General features: G+C 36.4%; 1 protein-coding gene across 2 annotated transcripts in view; it reads left to right on the top strand.

Moving 5' to 3' along the window:
- The window catches only part of PHLPP2 (PH domain and leucine rich repeat protein phosphatase 2), a 75,673-nt gene that overhangs the window by 35,890 nt on the left and 22,350 nt on the right, over positions 1–17,433 (top strand). For both annotated transcript variants that reach the window (XM_037815780.1, XM_037815781.1), the window contains exons 4-9: positions 8,650–8,840; positions 10,203–10,328; positions 11,608–11,762; positions 13,056–13,202; positions 13,612–13,842; positions 14,879–15,081. In XM_037815780.1, coding sequence (XP_037671708.1) covers positions 8,650–8,840; positions 10,203–10,328; positions 11,608–11,762; positions 13,056–13,202; positions 13,612–13,842; positions 14,879–15,081 — 1,053 coding nt within the window. The remainder of the gene's footprint in view (positions 1–8,649; positions 8,841–10,202; positions 10,329–11,607; positions 11,763–13,055; positions 13,203–13,611; positions 13,843–14,878; positions 15,082–17,433) is intronic.

The following is a 17,433-nucleotide window of genomic DNA, read 5'->3' on the forward strand; positions in this document are numbered from 1 at the left end:
TTAAATCTAATTCATTTATCGGATTGTTTAGGTTTTCAGTTTCCTTATTGGTCTTCTGTCTGGTTGATCTATCTATAGGAGAGAGTGATGTGTTGAAGTCTCCCACAATTATTGTGGAAACATCAATTGCTTCCTTTAGTTTTGCCAGTGTTTCTCTCATGTATTTTGTGGCACCTTGGTTGGGTGCATAGACATTTACGATTGTTATTTCTTCTTGCTGAATTGCCCCTTTTATTAGTATGTAGTGGCCTTCTTTGTCTCTCAAAACATCCCTGCATTTGAAGTCTATTTTATCTGAGATTAATATTGCTACACCTGCTTTCTTTTGGCTGTAGCTTGCATGAAATATTTTTTTCCATCCTTTCACTTTCAGTTTCTTTGTGTCCCTGTGTCTAAGATGAGTCTCTTGTATGCAACATATTGATGGTTCATTTTTTTTGATCCATTCTGCGAATCTATATCTTTTAATTGGGGAGTTTAATCCATTTACATTCAACGTTATAACCGTGAAGGCATTTCTTGAATCAGCCATCTTATCCTTTGGTTTATGTTTGTCATACTTTTCCCCTCTCTCTATTAATATCCTTTATTGTACCCATACCGAATCTCTTTAGTACTGAACCTTGCTCCAAGTCTCTCTGTCCTGTCTTTGTTTCTCTGTCTGTAGGGCTCCCTTTAGTATCTCCAGTAGGGCAGGTCTCTTGTTAGCAAATTCTCTCAGCATTTGTTTGTCTGTGAAAAATTTAAGCTCTCCCTCAAATTTGAAGGAGAGCTTTGCTGGATAAAGTATTCTTGGCTGGAAATTTTTGTCACTCAGAATTTTAAATATATCATGCCACTGCCTTCTTGCCTCCATGGTGGCTGCTGAGTAGTCACTACTTAGTCTTATGCTGTTTCCTTTGTATGTGGTGAATTGCTTTTCTCTTGCTGCTTTCAGAAATTGCTCCTTCTCTTCTGTGTTTGATAGTGTGATCAGTATATGTCTCGGAGTGGGTTTATTTGGATTTATTCTATTTGGAGTTCGCTGAGCATTTATGATTTGTGTATTTATGTTGTTTAGAAGATTTGGGAAGTTTTCCCCAACAATTTCTTTGAATACTCTTCCTAGACCTTTACCCTTTTCTTCCCCTTCTGGGACACCAATGAGTCTTATATTTGGATGTTTCATATTATCTATCATATCCCTGAGGTCCATTTCGATTTTTTCAATTTTTTTCCCCATTCTTTCTTTTATGCTTTCATTTTCCATTCTGTCATCTTCGAGGTCACTGATTCGTTGTTCAACTTCCTCTAGTCTTGTACTATGAGTGTCCAGAATCTTTTTAATTTGGTCAACAGTTTCTTTAATTTCCATAAGATCATCCATTTTTTTATTTAGTCTTGCAGTGTCTTCTTTATGCTCTTCTAGGGTCTTCTTGATTTCCTTTATCTCCCGTACTATGGTCTCATTGTTTATCTTTAGTTCTTTGAGTAGCTGCTCTAGGTGCTGTGTCTCTCCTGGTATTTTGATTTGGGTGCTTGGGCTTGGGTTATCCATATCGTCTGGTTTTTTCATATGCTTTATAATTTTCTGTTGTTTTTGGCCTCGTGGCATTTACTGAACTTGATAGGGTTCTTTTAGGATTTGTAGACAAATTAAAGTCCTTATCTCTAATTTATCAGATCTACAGCTTCGTGGAGTACACTTTCTCTAACTAACCAGCAGGTGGCGTCCACGAGCCACCTGTTCTCCACAAGCCAGTTCTCCCCTGCTTAGCCTTTTTGGTGAGTGGGGGAGTGAGTCTTGTGGGGTCCAATTGGTGTACCAAGCTTGCGTGTGTAGTTGGTGTTGCCTGCCCTGTATATGGGGCGTGTTTCTGGGCAGTCAGGGAGTGGGGGGTGGCTCTAACAGTCAAATCTCCCTGGTTATCCTAGAGTTTTAAAGCTGCTGCAGTAGTCTAATCCTTCAGTTCAGTCCTGCCACAGTTTGTCTCTGCCACTGACCCACAAGTCCTTGGTATTGGCGTATGGCTCCTGAGACTTGCAAGTGGGCCCCTCTTCCAGGCGGTGCACCCCGGGTCCTCTGTTGAGGGATGACTGTGCTATGTCACAGGTGAGTGCCGTTCCCCCAGGGCAGTTCTGGGCTGCTGGGCTGTGTAGGGAGGCTCCCAGTCTGCTGAAATGATGGCTGAATGGGGCTTTGTTAATTCACACTGCTCTACCTTCCCAACTCTGGGACAATCAGCTGAGGTTGCAGGGAAGGCTAATGTCCACGCCCAGTTTTGTGGTGTGTGCCTGTTATTTGAAGCACTTCCGTCACACTGGGTTGTCTGGGGCAGTTCTGGGCTATGGGGCTGGCGATGGGCAGGAGTGTTTCCTGTCCACCAGGATGATGGCTGTGAGCGGACACCCCCCTTTTCTTGGGAAGTTGTGGTGTTTAGTGAATTTTCTCAGCCACTGGATTATTGTGTTTTGTCTCAGAGCTCTCCTAGTTCTGCTCTTGACTTGACCTGCCCAAATAGCAAGTCTTTGAAGCTTTCTGTATTGGGCTTCTTAGAGTAATTGTTTTAGAAAAAGAAAAAAGGATTAAAAAAAAAAAAAAAAAAAAAAAAACAGGCCCTCCTCAGAGATCTAATGGGTTATTGAAATGCTAAGAGACAAAGCAACCAGGGCCATTAAGGAAAGGTCCACAGGGCAGAGAGATCAGCTTTTCTTCTGGATTTGCATATGCGCCTCAGGGCCCTTCCCCTTTCTATGTTCACCAGAACTCCAAAAATCCTCCGCTTTTATTTTGGAGTTTTTCGTGTTGTTTTTTTTCTATGCCTGTCTCCTCTCTGCTGGGCTGGCTGCTCTCAGATTCTCTGGTGTCTGGTCTCAGTCTATCTATGGTTGGAGTTTGAATCAGTAGAATGAGTTTCCGATAAGGGCTGCCACTGCAGTTCTCCCTTCTCCTTCCCGGAGCTGACAGCCCCTCCTCCCACGGGACTGAGCCTGGCAGGGAGGGGCGCGGGTCCGCTGGCCACAAAAACTTACAGATTTCGCTGATCTCAGCAGTTCCACGTTTTCATGAGTGTTGTATGAAGTATGCCCAAAGTCAGATTGCTCTGTGGTGTCCAGTCCACGCAGTTCCTGGCTTTCTACTTACTTTCCTGGAGGAGTAACTAAAACATACAGCTCACCAGTCTGCCATCTTGCCCCGCCCTCTGGCATGTCTCTTAAATCTCTTCATCTCTAAAGAGATTCTCTTTAGAGAATCTTTCTAGAGAATCTTTCCTTTCTCTTTTTCTTAAATATCATTTTAAAGGAAATTTGTCCTGTAAAGTTTCCCTTATTTTGGATTTTGTTGCTTCCTCATGGTATTGTTCATCATGGTGTTTGATCCCTCATATTTCCTATATATTTGTAGTTAGATCTAGAGGTTTGGTTAGATTCAGTTTTAGTTATTATTGTTGTTTTTAAACAAGAGTGTTTGGTAACCAGTGTTCTGTAGCTCCTTGTTCACCACATCAAAAGCCTGGTTGTCTAGTTGTTCCATTTTGGTGACATGAAGGTTGTCAGTGGATCCCATTGTCATCAGCCTCATACATCCATTTAAAAATTTTCCAGCAACTTCTCAAATTTTTCTGGCATCCTTTGATGATGTTGCCTAGATTTATTATTTCATTAGGAGGTGTATCCCAGTATTCTTTGATAGCATTCTGGATTTTCCATTAAGTTCTTACACAACAAGATGTCCTAAGCTCAGCTTTTTCATAGTGTGACCCAGACCACATATAGGCCATTTTTCTAAGGACTCCTGGTTCATTTTAGTGAAAAGTGGTATTTAGAGATTATAATCTGTCAGTAGCAGTACTCTTTGCTACAGGATGCCCTTGATTTTTTTTTTTATAGAACATTGGAAAGTATAAATAAACAAGAAAATTAGAAATATTGCTGACTTTCCACTCAGAACCTTGGCTTTTGAGATTGGAAAACTAATTTTAAATTAGAATGATTAGACATTCCAAACACTTATCGAAACTTGCACATTCTGTTTTTTATCGCTTTCAGTAGATAAGAGACTTGAGGTACTTGGTCATCTAGTAACCTCCCCCTACCTTGTTAATAACAAAATTGCAGTGGGGGGGTGGGGATTGGAAAAAAAAAATTGGAGAGAATGTTGAGGTTTTTTTTAAATAACAGCTTTATTTGGATATGCTTCACATACAAAATTCATTCCTATAAAGCATACAGTTGAGTGCTTTTTAGTATATTCCCAGAGTTGTGTAACCATCACCACTGTCTAATTTTAGAACACTTTCATTACTGTAGCGAGAAACCCTGTGTCCATTAGCAGCCTCTCCCCATTCTTCTCTCCCCTAGCCCCTGCCAACCACTTAATCTACTTTCTTTCTATAGGTTTGCCTTCTGGACATTTCATATAAATGGAATCATACAATTTTTGTCTTTTGTGTTTAGCTTCTTTCATGTAGCATAATATTTTCAAGGTTCTTGTATCAGTAGCATATATTAGTTATTCATTTTTTAATGCAATTTTATTGAGATATATTCACACACCATATAATCTATCCAGAGTATAAAATCAGTGGCTCACAGTATCATCATATAGTTGTTATTCATCACCATAATCAATTTTAGAACATTTTCATTACTCCAAAATAAAGAAAAAAATAAAAAAGAACACCCAAAACATCCCATGTCCCTTTTCCTCCCCTACTATTTATTTATTTATTTTGTCTTTATTTTATTACTTATCTGTCCATACACTGGATCCAGGGAGTGTCATTTATTTTTATGGCTGAATAATATTCCGTTCTATGGATATACCACATGTTGTTTATCCATTCATCAGTTGATGGACATTTGAGTTTTTTCCAATTTTTGGCTATTATGAATAATGCTGCAATGAACATTCATGTACAGATTTGTGTATGATCATATATTTCATTTGTGTTTGTTGGGTCATATGGTAACTCTTGAACTTTTTATGGAACTGCCAGACTATTTTCCAAAGCATTACAACATTTTACATTCACAGCAGCAATTTATGATGGTTCCAGTTTCACCACATTTTTGCCAACACTTGTTCTCATCTGTCTTTTTTTATTATAACCATGAGGCATCTCATTGTGGTTTTGATTTGCATTTCCCTAATGAGTAATGTTGAACATTGTTTCATGTGCTTATTGACCTTTTATATATCTTCTTTGGAAAAATGTCTATTCATTTTTTAATTGGGTTGTCTTTTTATTGTTGAGTTGTAACAGGTTTTTTGTTTGTTTGTTTGTTTTGCTTTTTGCTTTCAATTACAGAACTTTATTTCTAAATCAATTTTAAGTGCTCAAAGATTAAAGCTCATAAAAGAAAAACAAAACAAAAGAGAACATAAACACCTATAGTTATTTCTGTGCTGCTTATTCTACTGGCCAAAGAGGAATTTTAACAAATGCCAAACAAGTGATGTCCCTGAACTAGAGACAAGTTAAAGGTTTTTGTTGTTGTTGTTGTCATTGGTGTGCGCTTTCTTGGAGGAACTCCTGCTCTTTCCCATTTAAGGGCCCTCTTGTTTTACTTATCAAGCATTCCTTTTCCTAGAGGAAATGACCAGTAATAGATACTTAAGTATGGTATATTATGTAATATCTTTCACTAGAGCCTCAGAAAACCTCAGTAAATACAGGAGTGAACTCCTTAACGACTAAGTGAGGCCCATAATTTTAAGGATTTTTATCTTGTGTTCACTGCTGTAACCTCAGCCTTGGAATAGTGCCTGACAGTGGTGATTCAGTAATGCTTTACTGAATGATGAACTCTTTTAAACTTCACTTGCACTTATTCCTCTCCCATCTCAGAAACATATAACCTTGATCAAGCCCCAGTGTCACTAGTTGGGTGACTAATTCAAGCAGGGCCAGCAGGAGAGCTAACTCATAAGCCTTATGACAAAGGCACTCGGCTCAGGCATCCTAAAATCATTATCTGGACCAAGATAAGTTACCTATGCAAACTATCTTACAGTCTACCCCTGGAAGAAGCAAATTCATGTAAAAAGAGGGAGAAAGTAAGAGATCAACATCCTTAACACACTGTATGCAGCATGAGTTCTTTATTCTGGATACAAGTCCCTTATCAGTTAAATAATTTGTCATTATTTTTTCCTATTCTCTGGGTTGACTTTTCACTGTCTCAATGGTGTCCTTTGAAGCAAAAGTTTTAGTTTTTAATGACGTCCATTTTATCTGTTTTTTCTTTTTTGTTGTTTGTGCTTTTGGTGTCATATCTAGGAAACCATTACCTAATCTGAGGCCCAAGATTTACTCCTGGGTTATTTTCTAAGAGTTTTATAGTTTTAGTTCTTTTATTTAGGAGTTTGATCCATTTTGAATTAATTTTTGCATATGGTGTGATATTAGGGGTTCAACTTCATTCTTCTGTATATGTTTATCTAGTTGTCCCAGTACCATTTGTTGAAAAGAGTGTTTTTTCCCCATTGAATTATCTTGGCACTCATCAAAAATCAGTTCTCCAGAAATGTAAGGATTTATTTCTGGACTTTCAGTTCTGTTCCGATGATCTATACGTGTATCTTTATGTTAGTACCAACCCTGACAGATTTTTAAATCGGGAAATGCGAGTTCCCCAACTTTGTTCTTTTTCAAGATTGTTTTGGCTATTCTCAAATTTCCTCACATTTCCGTTTTAATTTTAGGATCAGCTTGTCAATTTAGGATTGTATTGATCTGTAAATCAGTTTGGGGAGTATTGCCAGCTTTAACAATTTATGTCTCTCAGTCCATGAATGTGAGATGTCTTTACCTATTATTTAGTTCTTTTTAGTTTTTTCAACAATGTTTTGTAGTTTTCAGTGTACAAGTCTTACACTAGTTTCATTAAATTTATTCCTAGATATTTTCTTCTTTTTCATGCTATTGTTAATGGAATTATTTTCTTAATTTCATTTTAGGATTGTTTGTTGCTAATGCATAGAAATACAATTAAAAAAAAAATCTTATATCCTGCAACCTTGCTGAACTTTTTTGTTCTAATAGTTCTTTTGTGACTTCTTAGCATTTTTTACAGATAAGATCATAACATCTGTGAATAGAGATAGTTTTATTTCTTCCTTTCCAATTGGAGATTGATTTCAAAGCTGTAAAACTGAGGTTAATGGAGATCTTTTGAACGTGTCTAGCAGGTTGTTGGATATTTGTTATCAGAACTAAGGAGCAATTAGGCAGGAGATGAAAATTGAGAGCAGTGCAGTTTGGCAGGATGGTAGCCAGACTGAAATAAATTGAGGAGTAAATGGGAGGTTAGGGGACAAAGAAAGTGAATATAGAAGCACTGATGAAAAGAAGAGAGCCTCAGAAGAGTAAACTCATAGTGTTTCTCAAAATATGTTCTGTGTATCATCCGCATTAAAATTACCTGGAATATTTGTTAAAAATACATTTTCCTATGTTCCCTCCTGGCTGCTTCAAGTCAGACTTCGTGGGTGGGTCTTGGCATTCTACATTTAAAACTAATTTCAGATAATTCATGGGCACATATAAATTTGAGCATCACTGAACTAAAGGAATTCTAGAGTTGAGACAGGGAGGGAATGGGAGAAAACTTGAGTGCTTTTGTAGCTTTGATAAGGAGGGTAGAGTTGAACAGTGGGAAGAAAGAAATTTTGTGAGGAAGGATGGAATTTAGAGTATAGATGAAGGGGTTGGCCTAGAATAGAAGGAGAAATGGCTACCCCATATATCTAGCATTATACAAAGTTTTATTGAATAATATGATTTTAAGGCTTTGAAGTAATCTAGCCCAGTTCCCTCATTGTGTATATAGGGAAGAACAAAGTTAAAAGGGCAAAGTGATACCCAAGGTTATATAATCAATAGTGATTGTATCTGGAGTACAAACCAGAGTTCCCAATTCCCGCTTCATTATTACTCTTTGTACCACTTCATACCACTGCTGCTCCTGTTCTCTTTTGAGTATAGGTACTTGTCTATTAGTACTGCTTTTACTAAGAACTTCACATCTCTTATTCATAATCTGCTGTCTTCTTCACTATAGCTTAGCCGTACACAGACCTCTGGTGAGGGGAAGTGGGGCTGCAGAAAGAGCAGCTCTTGCTTGCATGTTTCACTTCTGCCACCATGATTGGGGTGATTGGTTGAAATACCTTCGTGAGGGGCAGAAAGATAAAGGATTGTGCACAGAACCGGATTTAATTTCTTCCTTCTAGAATTGACTAATAATAATAGTTGACATTTATTCTGTACTTCTTTTGTACCTAAAGTTATGCTAAGTACTTTACATTCCATATCTTAATTTTCACAAGAATCTCCTGAAGGTAGGTAGTATTAAGATCCAGACTGTATAGATGAGGAAAATAAAGCTCAGTGAGATGAAGTAGTTCAAGGAAACAGTAAGAGACAGAAGTAAATTGAAACTCAAGTGTGTCTGACTCCAAAGTCCATGATCCTAACCGCCCTGCCCTACTGCGTTTCTGCATATACGAAGGAGATTTTGCTTGTTGCAAGAGGATTAACAGTGGCATCCAAAGTAAAATCTTGCGCAGTAGGTAAAAATTCACAGGTATTCCCACTACATAACTTCTTTCAGAGTTCTTATACTACTTTCATGGTCGAGTCTGAAGTACTGTTTTCTTTTCAGAAAAACCATGCCAGATGGATCATTTGGATCGAATCCTTCTGTCTGGCATCTATAATGTACGCAAGGGAAAGACCCAGCTGCATAAGTGGGCTGAACGCCTAGTTGTTCTCTGTGGCACCTGCCTCATTGTTTCCTCAGTGAAGGACTGTCAGACTGGAAAGATGCACATTTTGCCTCTGGTTGGGGGAAAGGTAAGACTAACAAAGGTGAATTCATTTGATTTTTTTTTTTTTTAATCTTTTTCATGGCTTTTAAAAATAACTTTTCAGAGAAACCAATGTGAGCATTATTGCAGATTACATTACAAGGTATGTCTTTTAGAGTTCTTAGGTATAAACACAAGAAACTCAGGTCAATTTAAGCAAAAGAAGAGGTTTATTTACATCACAGAATCTCTGGGAATTCAAAGGTTATCCATGCCCAAAATCCTGCTGCAGAAACAGTACTTTGAATATAACCCTGCATCCACTGCTGGGCACTAGATGATATTGCCTGCAGCATCAAGAGCAGAGAGAGGATCCTGCCACTGGAAGCTGCCTTTGGAAGCTAGAAGTAGCTGCCAGCATCCGTCACCAAAATAGGTTCTCCCCAGTTTCTCCCTTTCCTACATTAGATTAACATTCAGAGTCTTTGGTCATCACAAGCCCTTATCCAGCAGCCAGGAAAACATGAAAGCTAGGAATTGCTATTTTTTTTTTAATCTATACTGGACAGTTCCCCATCATAAGAAAGGAGTTCAGATACTAGTCAGTTGAACAGAAAGATTATTGTAAACTGATAATGTTGTTTGTTTCTTATAAAGTTATGATCTAGCAATTCTCCTAGGTATTTATCCAAGAGGAGCAGACACATGTCCTTATGATGCCTTGTATGTGAATTTTCATAGCAGTTTTGTTCATAATAGCCAAAACTAGAAACAACCCAAAAGTCCATTAACTGGTAAGTTGATAAACAAATGTGGTGTATCCATACAATGGAAATTACCATCAATAAAAGAGAACAGACTGCTGAATCACACAGGAACAAGGATGAATCTCAAAAGCATTAGTCTAAGTGAAAGAAGCCAGATACAAAAGTCCACATACTGTATGATTCTGGTTGTATTAAATTCTAGAAAAGGCAAAAAGTTATAGTGATAGAAAGCAGGTGTGGGGTGAGGGAGGGAATTGACTGTAAGGAGCACAACAGAAATTTGTGGGGTCAAGGATAGACTTCTCAGTATTATTCTTTTCTGTGTGAAACAGATGTTAATCCCATTTATTAAGTTTTAAATTTCAGTAACTGTATTTTTATTTCTAATATTCTAAATGACTAATATCTCCTTACTCTTATTTTAGAATTTATTTCCTTTTCTGTTCTTCCATTTTCTCTTGAAAATTTCTAAACACATTTATCTAGCAATTTTACTTAGCCTTTTGTATATCTTCTCTGGAGAAATTCTTTGTCCATTTTGCATTTTTTAATTGGGTTATTTGTCTTATTGTCATCGTCCTTTGCTTTTTGACAAGACTTTTTTCAGTGGTTCTGCTATTCTCTCCTCCCTTCCCCTGCAGGTGGAAGAAGTAAAGCGAAGGCAGTATTCTCTTGCATTCAGCTCAGCTGGAGCCCAGGCTCAGACCTATCACGTCAGCTTTGAGACTCTGGCTGAGTTCCAGAGATGGCAGCGGCAAGCATCCAAGGTGAACAAGCAATGAGACGTCTTGATGGGCAGATAAGAATAGAGAAGCCCAGTGGAAACAGATTTTGTAACTGAACTTAGTGTAATAATGAATTCATGTCATTCCACTGGAAGATGGCAGGTCCTTAATTTATTATTTTTATTTGCATAGAACAAAAGGCTTTTAAAAGTTTTTTCAGGTGCCTTTATAACCTTTATAACATTTCTGTCAGGAAGGTAGGGCAAATATATCCATGTGGCCCTTGAAAGAATTGAGACACGAGATTAAATGATTTTTCCTTGACCATAGTCGTCAATGATAGATGCAGTCATTCAGTAACTTGTACCCAGTGCTTGGTCTGTATTTATTTAGCACAACCCTGATAAACTACCTCAGATTTATTGATTGCTAAGGCAAAAACCTGTAATCCTGTTGCAAGCCATTATTCCTATATGCCGAGGATAATTAGCTAATTTGCTTTCAGATTAATTTCAGCTTTTTAACCTTTAAAGATGAACTATTCTAAAATTGAATTGCAATTTCCAAATTCTTATTTTCATAGCCATCTTGTACATTGTTAACACATTTTTTTGTGGATCTAAACAGTTGCATAAGCATTTGCTTCAGAATAAAGGCAGGCCATCAAAACAAAAATGATTTTTTTCCACTGACATTTTGTTTGTTTTTCTAGACCCATTTTCACAACCCGTATTTTATCATCATACTATTATAGAAATTTAAACCCTGTTTTGGTTTTATTGAATTTTTGTAGTTAAATTGTGTTGATTATAAAATGTGCTCTGTGTCAAACTGATTCCATTTTTCTTCTGCCTTAAGAGAGATTAATATTTTGGGGGCACTTTTTACATACTAAATGCTTGGTTATTTAATTTTGTCCTCACAGCAGATGAAACTGTGCTAATAAGTAGCAGAGCCTGTGTGGCTACAAAAGACTATGTCGTTTCATGCCACACTGCCTCCCAAAGTTTTGAACTGTTTTTGTAAATAATCTTAACATTACTTCTTGAAATGTTAACTTTCCATTTTTATGATTTTTTTTTTTACCTTTTATTTACAGAGATATTACAGTTTATACCTTTGTGTTTTTCAAGCAGCTTATAGTTTTAGGAAAAAGTAAAAATTAATTGATATTTTAATGAAAAGCTTGATCTCATAACCTTTTTTTTTTTCTTTCCCATCTTTTTAATTGCTGCCTCTGTGTAAATTCCATTCCATCCCTTGCTGGATGATAGATACTCAGTACACACTCAAATGGGCTCTTCTCTTTGACCCTACTCAGGTGGTGTCCCAGCGAATCAGTACTGTTGACCTCTCATGTTACAGCCTTGAGGAGGTTCCTGAGCATCTCTTTTACAGTCAAGATATCACCTACCTCAACTTGCGACACAACTTTATGCAACAGGAAAGACCAGGGGGCCTTGATACTCTCCACAAGTATGTGAAGAATTGTTTTCTTTATTAAATAGATTCCAGGCTAACTTATTAAAACCAGACAGTATTCAGTCTCAGTGGTTTGCATCTGTAAGTGATGAGAATGCTTACCATCATGCATATATATCCATCCTAAAATTTCCCCTCCATTTTGACAAGTAAAATTTTTTATTCATACAAATTCTCCCACTTTCCCCCCTTTTTCTCCATAAGACAAAATATGCAAATGTTCTCTTATGGAGGCAGCAACAAGCTGCCATGGCTCTTAAATCTTTTTATGTAATCATTGACAATGATACACACTCTGCAGTCAGGATGAATTTAGAGAGATTCAGTATATGGGAAGTTTTTGAATAAAAAATATCAAACTTAAATGACTTAAAAAAAACTGGACTAATTCTAAGAATTCTACTCTTAGCAGCAGGGCTTTTATTTTTCCCTTGTACCTACTACTTCCAGCTCTTGAGCCTGTCAGCTATGAAACCTCTCTCCTAATGAAGGCACCATTCTCACCTGTAAGGGACTATGACCCATGTATTTTTCTGTCTCTTTTGTTAGAATATATAGACCCCCCATTATTATTTTCCACCTGTTCCACTTCCCTACCCCACAGAAAAATGGATAAAAGGGAAAAAGTAATTGGATGATACCCTAGGTATAATTACCAGAGGGACTCTTAATGGATCCACTGTATGGTGATACCATCTCTAGATAAGACAGTATAGATAATTTTACTTCTAGAACAAAAGAAAAGCACAAAAAATTACTATTTTATGCTGTAAATTGTATCCCAGTACAGTAAAACTCCATGTCTCATTCATATTTTCAAACTCTTAAGTGGCCCATTCATTTCAAGCTGCATTTGAGCCAACATAATTTCAGTGTGAAAAAAGAAGTTGCTTATAAAATCGGATTTGGAGCCATATATTTGTTACTTGTTCCCATGTTCATAGGTTGATTGATTGTTATAGGTCTGTTTTATGTTGCATGTAGAAGTTTTAAAAAGGAAAAGATTTCAAGCATTTCAAGTATGACTTGATACAAAAGAATTGTCCCAGTTTGAGCTTTTGTTCAAGGTTTTCTGCCTTTTTAATGAGAAAAGAACTCTCATCATACTAGACCTAATTTCTTTCATAGCATGGGCTTTGCATTAGTCATCTTGGTATCTTCTGTGCCAAGCATGTTGCTTATCCTGGAGTGAGTATGCAATAAATATTTGTAGAATAAATTCTGCAGAGGACATTTAAAATAGATCTTTTTGTCATTCAATAGTATAATTTGTATCTTTGCTCTTAGGTTTTCTCAGCTCAAGGGCCTGAACTTGTCCCATAATAAACTTGGGTTGTTTCCTATATTGTTATGTGGAATCTCCACCCTGACTGAGCTCAACCTTTCCTGTAATGGATTTCATGACCTGCCCAGTCAGATTGGCAATCTGCTGAAGTAAGTATCTGACTTTTACTAGATTCATCTTTTCCCTTTGCAACATGAGAAACTTGCCTGAGTTTTGGAATGAAGGTAGTATCATGAGCTCTTGTAGTGAAAAGAATCATGTAATTATTAGGATTCTAGTCACAGCAGTTTTTTGACATAAAAAATCTAATTGCCTAAAGTGGTGCCTAAGCCCCCAGTTTCAGTAGCAGAGGCTCTGACTATTTTTAATGTTGGAGAAACCATCCATGTGAATTATATATAAGTAACCTGTTAAGTCTCAATAGATAGAGATTTAGGATGTTTTACCATTATTGGATTCATAATAAATTAGTGACATAAGTCAGAATCCATAATTCTAATTCCATCCATTCTAATTATGTTCTTCATAAAGTACATTTGTTTTGTTTTCTTCTTACAGTCTTCAAACCCTCTGTCTTGATGGCAACTTTCTGACTACTTTACCTGAAGAATTGGGAAATCTGCAACAGCTTTCCTCCCTGGGAATTTCTTTCAATAACTTTAATGAAATTCCTGAGGTTTATGAGAAACTCCCTCTGTTGGAAAAAGTGGTTATGACAGGAAATCAACTGGAAGTCCTAAACTTAGGGGTGCTGAACAGGATGAGTCATATAAAACATGTAGACTTAAGGTAAGCTCATTCCTTACCACATCTTCCTTTAGAATTCTCTCTGGACCTTTATTAAGTTTTCTCTCATAAAGACTTCTTTAACGCATTAGAATTTTAGAACAATATAGAAATATGTATTTTCAAAACTATCATAGAACTTCATTTATCCCTCATTAGCAGAGAGATAGGAATAACAAATGATAAATACTGGCAAATTGCCTTTGCAAAGGTTGTTTTGACTTAACCCTTCTGGCAGCATTTTATGAAAATTCTTGTTTCCTGACATCCTTATCAATATTGGATTTTAGCATTCATTTTTTTCATTTTTGTCAGTCTAGTAGGTAGAAAATTGTATTTCATTGTTTTAATCAACTTTTATTGACTTATGAGGTTGAGCATCTTTTTATATGTTTATTGGTAGTTTGTTACCCATTTTTCTATTGAGTCATTGGGTTTTTTCTTCTTGGTATCCATTTATTATAATTAAAATTATAAAGTTTTCACTACTGAAAACTTTTTATAGTTTGATGCTGAACTATTCCATATGCTTTTAACATATAGATTATTTTCCTCCCCCTTAATTAATGTGATACAAATCCTTACACTAGAGGTAGAGCAGGCACAGCAACAAGAGGAGGAAGTATGGCCACTTCCTCATTCTCTTGGTATGGCACTCCTGGGACTTCTTAGGTGCTCACTAACCCAAGCTGTTATGCTCATCTTTTTGTTCCTTTGTCCTAGTCCCAGTAAATTGTACCTAATCTTATCAGGTGTTTGAATGTAAGTATTTAGCTAACTGTGGATATGGTTGCTGTTTTCCTTTTCATTTAACTTGTATGTATATTTGCCAATGTGGATTGTCTAACTTGGTTCATAAATATAAATTCAGGGTACGGCTTTCTGGTTATTTACGTAGTGCCTTCTAAAATTAGCCAGGTAGTGAAATCCTTAAGTCGTTTAGGAAAAAGAAAAGGGGATCATAGCTCTGCTATTTTTCTTTTGTTAAGCACATTTAATAGAATTTATCTCTGATTATTTCCTTGTTTCTGATATTAAGGATGAACCATTTGAAAACCCTGGTCATTGAAAATCTGGAGGGAAATAAATACATCACCCACATGGACTTGAGGGACAATCAGCTGACTGACTTAGATCTTAGCTCCCTATGCAGCTTGGAGCAGCTGCATTGTGAGCGGAACCAGCTGAGGGAGCTAACACTCAGTGGCTTCTCCCTTCGAACTCTGTACGCCAACTCAAACAGTGAGTTCTCTATCCATTCTCCTGATTTTTCTCTGGCAGCACTAGTCAGAACTTTCTAAGAACAGTGGCATCTGTGGTGCTCTTTGGCCAGTAAGATGGAGTTTGAGATTCAAGACGTAGCTTTATCTTTTAAGTTCGCTGTCAGCACTTAAGTGGTTGAGATGTATAAAAAAGCCATGGCAAGATACTTTGAGATGCATGAATTGAGGATAGTAAGAGGCATTTTGCAAAATAACAGAGGGAGGCAAGTGTGTTCAAGATGGAATGTCAGTAGTAGTCTAAAGGAGGGCCTGGCAAATTCCAGGGCCACCACCTATTATTGAATGGCCCATGAAGAATGGTTTTTATATTTTTTTAATGGTTGGGGAAATAAATAAAAAGATGAATAGTATTTTGTGACGTGTGAAAATTACATGAGATTCCAATGCCCATAAATAAAGTTTTATTGGGACATGGCCACAGTCATTTGTTTATTGTCTGTGACTGCTCTTGTGACCCATAGAGCTTAAAATATTTACAATTTGACTCTTTAAGAATAAGTTTGCCAACCCCTGGTCTAAAAGTTTGTGCTATGTCAATCCTTGAATGAAAAGTCCTTCATTTCAATTGTGATTTGCCCCAGGAATATTTTTCAACATAAAGGGCCTCATATCTGTTGAGGTCTTTTTTTTTTTCTTTTTTTAATACTTTTTAAAATTGTGAAATACAACATATATACAGAACAGCGATAACTTTCAGAGTACAGTTTAACAAATATTGTAGTTAGCAAAATTCAAAGAATGTTACAGGTTATAGTTCTACAGTTTCAGTTATTTCCTTATTGTGAAATATAACATATTTACAGAAAGGTAATAACTTTTAAAGTACTATTTATAGGTAATTCCAAAGAATGTTATGGGTTGCAGTTCCACTGTTTCAGTTATTTCCTTATTGTGAGAGGCCATATTTTTTTATGGAGAATTCTTCTTTACTAAAGAAGTTATACTTACTTTCACTGTGTTTAAAGAATTAAAGGAAAAGATGTTCAATTTCACTAAGAGGAATGCAAATTAAAATGCCATTTTATACTCACTGAATAACAAAAAAGAAAAAGTAGATAATGCTAAGTGCTACCAAAGATGTGGAGATGCAGATACTCTTAGTACATGGTGGTTGGAGAGCAATATGGCAGTGTTAGGGAAGTTGAAGACACATGTATTCCAAATCCTAGCAGTTCCCCTGCTTGGAATATATCCCAAGACTTGCACAAGGAAATGTGCACAAGAGTGTTTATCACAGCATTGTTTGTTGTAGTGGGAAAAAAATTGGATAGTAATAGGGAAATGGGTAAATAAATAGTGATACATTCACACAGTAGCATTTTGTATAGCAGTGGAAATGAAAGTATCAAAGCTTCATTTATTAACAAGAAAAATCACAGACATTTTTGAGCAAAAAAAGAAAGGGCAAATAATATGTATACTATGATATATCAAATTTTGAAACACGAAAATACTGTTTTTTTTAGCTATAAATATGCAATAATAGTATAAGAGAATCATGGGAATGATTAAAAACCAAATTCAGGATGATGTAGTACTTTAACACACACAAAATCTGAAGCATCAAAGGCAGAATGTAAAGATTTGTTGAAAACTAGACAGTGGGTGAAAAAGTGTTCATTTTTTAATTCTCTTTACTTTTCTGTATCTATAAAATATATTACTAGGCTATAAGAAAGTTAAGGACTTCTGTGTTCTTCATTTTTTATAATATTGTAAAAGCTTCAAATTGTAGCTTAGATCATTGCTTAGGTGAGAATAGTCAAAGGTGATGAGTATTAACATGTGCTGTTTGTTGATATTGTGAGATGGCAGTAGGTCCTTTGCCAAGGAAATATTTATTATCAGGCCCATTCTCTATTCTTAATATATCTAGAGAACCTGAATGATTGGTCTTATTTGAAAAGACTTCCTTGACATACATGCAGTCCTTCTTAGTAACTGAGATTCTGTCACACTAATGTACCAAAAAGGGCTTTTTCAAGTTAGCCCACTCTGCTTACAGAATGCTTAAAATTCTACAGACTTGGAAAAATTGACATAAACCCTTTGCAGTATGATACCTCAAAAGTAAAGAACTCAGCTTCACAAAAGAAATTATCCAAATGCTCAATAAATATAGAAAAGAAATTGCAAATAGAACCTCAGGAAACTGCTAATAGAACCCCAGTGTGATACCATAAAAAAGGCTAGAATGAAAAAGACTGATGAAGAACGAGTGTCAGCTGTTGGGAGTGTGAACTGGTACTACCACCTTGGCTAACAGTTCAGTAATGTTTACAAAGCTGAACATATGTGTACTCTGTCCCCA

The sequence above is a fragment of the Choloepus didactylus genome, chromosome 22 (genome assembly GCF_015220235.1).
Source record: "Choloepus didactylus isolate mChoDid1 chromosome 22, mChoDid1.pri, whole genome shotgun sequence".
NCBI classification, from domain to species: domain Eukaryota; kingdom Metazoa; phylum Chordata; class Mammalia; order Pilosa; family Megalonychidae; genus Choloepus; species Choloepus didactylus.